This window comes from Cebus imitator, unplaced genomic scaffold (genome assembly GCF_001604975.1).
Source record: "Cebus imitator isolate Cc_AM_T3 unplaced genomic scaffold, Cebus_imitator-1.0 Scaffold431, whole genome shotgun sequence".
NCBI lineage: Eukaryota > Metazoa > Chordata > Mammalia > Primates > Cebidae > Cebus > Cebus imitator.
In genome coordinates this window covers 648,561-652,608 of record NW_016107746.1, presented here as the reverse complement: position 1 = coordinate 652,608, position 4,048 = coordinate 648,561, and the positions used below count along the sequence as shown (strand labels likewise).

The window sequence follows — 4,048 nt, the reverse complement described above, 5'->3', positions numbered from 1 at the left end:
CCTTTAGAAATTTGCCAGTTTTGGGATTTCAAACTTATTTATTCTAAGTGTCAGAGAAAAAAACACTCAGAAACAGGAAAGAGAAAACACACACCAGGAAGGTTAGAGAAGGAAAGAGAAAGAGGAGAAAAAGGGGTTAAGGATGGCGGTTTTTCAGGGGACTAGGGTAAGAGAGGAAAAGAAGAACACAGCTCCCCACCATGTAAGTCCAGCCCATTAATATAATTAAGCAAAATTTGCTTCTTTGTTCCAAATAATTAGCACTTTGCCTCCATTTTATTTATTTTACTTATCGCTACTAATAAGAAAGCACTAAGTGTGAAGGCATAAGCATTTTTTGGAGACACATGAGGTGACACAAGAGTCACGAAACTTCTTTAAGAATAAAGGCCTAATGTTAGGCATGTCGTGGGTGCAAAACCAATTTCTGTGTAACTAAATTTAAAAGAGTCACATTAGAGGAAAGAAGTGGAAGACAGGCTGCAAAATGTAAACAAAATGATTACTTAGGTGATAGAGTTGTGTCTGATTTTTGTATTTGACTCATCTGCATTTATAAATTTTATTTAATAAGCCTTAACTTCCTAGGCCATATATCCTATACACCTAACTTATAGGTATTATAATACGTTATACATACATAAATGTAGGTTTATATATGCCTGTGTGTGTGTGTGTGTGTGTGTGTGTGTGTGTGTGTGTTCGTGTCTGTGTGTATTCTTTCAGAAAAGCAAAGTTTTCTTTGGGCTTTAAACATGCAGCCTCTGGTAAAGGTGCTATCGGTACAAAAGTTCAACAAGCATAGCTCCAGGTTTCGAAGATTTTCTTACACTTTTCTAAAACTGCTGTCCAAGAACTAAGAGATTTTCAAAACAGCCAACACTGCAGTCGTGAAGTGGTTAACAACAAGGGAGAGAAGGGTGTGGTCTGAGGTTAAATAAATGGTATTTCAATCTTGATTCATAAATTTTCTCCAAGGAAGTTTCTAAAAAAGCCCAAACAGTACATTATTTCTGAAAGGAACAGAAGGATTTTTTTTTCTAATCATAAAATAGATGCAGACATCTCAGCCTTTTTCTTTCGTCTCTTGGTGTAATCTGGATAGTAGATGCAATCAGCAAACAGCCTGAGTTTTGGAATTAGATCTGCGGTCAATCCCAGATCTGCCGTTTACTAGCTGTGTGATCTTGGCTGAGTTACTGACGCTCTCTGAACCTCCTTTCGCCATCTGTAAAATGGGGATGTGGTCACCTTCTCCACTACATGGTTCTCGTAAGAATCCACTGAGACCACATTTGTAAACACTTCTCTCGCTATACCTGACACTTGTTGGGGCCCAATAAATAAAAATTCATGGACTCTCAGAGGCTTCGGAACTCCAATGAACCTCTGGGATCCATGTCCCGTCGATAAGCCATCTACAAGCTGCCATCTCTCAGCAAGGGACTTTCCAAAACAGGCTGCTCAAGTTACTTGGCCAGTAACAGTCCCCGGGTTCTGTGCGGTGGGAACCGGTACCACCAACCCCAGCGGGAGACCAAGCAGAAACTACCATGGGAATGCAGGTCAAGCAAGGGAAAATGGGAAAGAGAAGGACCGAAAAACAAAACAAAATAAAACCACTCAGGCAATGACCTACGTCTTAAGGAGAGGAATTCCCAGAAGGGAAACAAGACGGTTTCTTTTTCTAGGTGACAATAAAAAAGATAAACAAGCCTCCAGAAGCTCATTCAGCCCCCATATAACTTTTACCAGAAAGAAACGGTGCGGTTCTTCCGAGCCCTCAGGTTTAACCACTGCCTTGAGGCTGACTTATTTCCTAAGTCTGAGAACTGCCAGAAAATGAGCATTATGTGCTCTGAAGGCTGCAGGTTCTCTCCCCGCCCCCGCCGGGCGGCGCGCACTCACCCACCCACCCGGGTCGGAGCAGACCTTTGGCTTGGCTTGCCAGGGCTTGTCTGGGAGTTGCGCTCCTCTCTCCGGCCAGGGTCCCCGTCCAGCCACCCTAAAGCTTCCCAAACTCCCGCTTCAGTTCCTGTCCGTCCCCCACGCCCACCTGTACGTGGAGCACAGTGGTCTCCGAGGAGCACCGGAGCTGCCCTGTCTGCCCCGCGGGGTCAGCATTTTGCGTCCACGCCCAAGAAAAGTGAGTCCTGCAGCTTTCAAAGCACCGGCAGAGGAAGGTCCCAGCAGCCCCCGGAAGCCGGTCTGTCCGACCCTCCCACCCAGCCCGCCGCTCCCAGACACCGGCATGCGCCGCAGCCCCGCACGTGCCCCGCACCTGCCCCACTCTTTGCCTGTCGCCGGGACTAGCACCCGGTAAGCCTCCACCCGGGCTGGAGACGGCTCACCAGAGTTAGGAGAGTCCAGAGGCCCAGCATGGTTGTGGAGCAGTCCTCCGAAGTGAAAGCGCCTCTCCAACTCCGCGCCCAGCCGGTCACCAACGCGCAGGCCAGGGCTGGCCTCGGGGTGTATTCAGTGCCAGTGCCCGCCCCCGGCGCCCCGGCCAAGTCACTGGCAAACCGCTTCCCTGACTCCCCAGAAGCGTCTTTGAACACCTGTGTGCCACTCTTCCGCGAGATCAGAGCCGAGCTCACGAAAAGCCCCAGTGGTCGTGGTCGGGAGGATGGGAAGGAAGCCTCGCTGGGGAACGCCCGGTTTGGGGAGGGCTCCCTTGATTCAGCAACTTGGCCTGCGTGGGATAGGAAGGGGGAGAAGCCAGGGGAGTCAGGGTTTGTTGCATAAATGGGCATTCCCCGTCCCGGGGCGTTTCCGCGGTGACTGGCACGCTCAATTTAGGTGACGACCCTGAGATCCTGCCTGCTGCCTTTTCTTTTTTATTTCTATTTTTATTATACTTTAAGTTCTGGGGTACATGTGCAGATCGTGCAGGTTTGTTACTTAGGTATACACGTGCCAGGGTGGTTTGCTGCATTTATTCCCATCATCTACATTAGGTATTTCTGCTAATGTTATCCTTCCCCAATCTCCCCCCCCCCCTGCTATCCCTCCCCTAGCCCCCCCACCCCATGACAGGCCCCGGTGTGTGATGTTCCCCTCCCTGTGTCCATGTGTTCTCATTGTTCAACTTCCACTTATGAGTGAGAACATGCGGTGTTTGGTTTTCTGCTGTTGGGCCAGTTTGCTGAGAATAAAGGCTTCCGCTATAGTTCAACCTGGGAAGGTTGGGGAGGTCTTGAAGGAGAATGAAGCTCAGAGCACACAGGTCCTGCCTGGGTGCAGGAGGCTTGGCTAATTGCTGGAATCAAACAGAGGAAGACTTACAGGGCATTTGACTGGGCTGTCCATGTTGTGGCTGCAACGTGAGAGGCTCGTGGTTGTTCCTGAATAGTGTATGGATGGACAATTAACCATATGAAAAAGGACAGATATTGCACCACAGGGTTTTGAAAAGGGAGGGCCCCTTAGTCTTTATTTCTCAAGAGGGAAACAAGCTAACAACTTAAGGCAAATCGCACAGCCCCAGCTATATTAAACAGTCACGATTACTTCCTGTCCTTCATTACTCATTATTTCCTGGCCAATTTCCTTAAAAAAAAAAATCTGTAATAAGTTCTCTGGTGAACACTGTTCAAAGTCACTATTGTTTTGGAAAAGTAGATAGCTCTTAGGTAGTTTTGCATGAATTTTATAGAAGATATGTTTAGATAATGACATCATTACTGAACCTGAATTTGGAAGCAGTTCCAGACTGGACACAAGGAAGGCTTCAATATTCCTTTGGGCCTCCTCCAGCAAGCTCTGCATCTCACTCTGCTGCCTCTTTGCCTTCCCAATTAGATTCAATCCATTAATAACACATTCATAACCCTTTGCTACTTGGCCTGCTGTTCATCCTTCAGGCTTCCTCTTAGTTGATATTTTGTTCTGGAGCCTGTTCAGGTCCTCAAATCTAGGTTAGGTTACCCTGAGTGCTTTCCACCACCCTGCGTTTTGCATCATCTGTCACTGCACTTACCTCCGGTCTTGTAGATATTGATTGGCTTGTCTCTGTCCCACCTTTCAGTAGACTGTTAGTGCCATGAGG

General features: G+C 47.7%; 1 protein-coding gene across 1 annotated transcript in view; it reads right to left on the bottom strand.

The window, feature by feature from the left end:
• FAS (Fas cell surface death receptor) overlaps positions 1-2,700 on the bottom strand; it is a 26,966-nt gene extending 24,266 nt beyond the window's left edge. The window contains exon 1 of the mRNA XM_017510124.2: positions 2,352-2,700. Coding sequence (XP_017365613.2) covers positions 2,352-2,381 — 30 coding nt within the window. The 5' untranslated portion in view covers positions 2,382-2,700. The remainder of the gene's footprint in view (positions 1-2,351) is intronic.
• Positions 2,701-4,048: the final 1,348 nt, after the last annotated feature.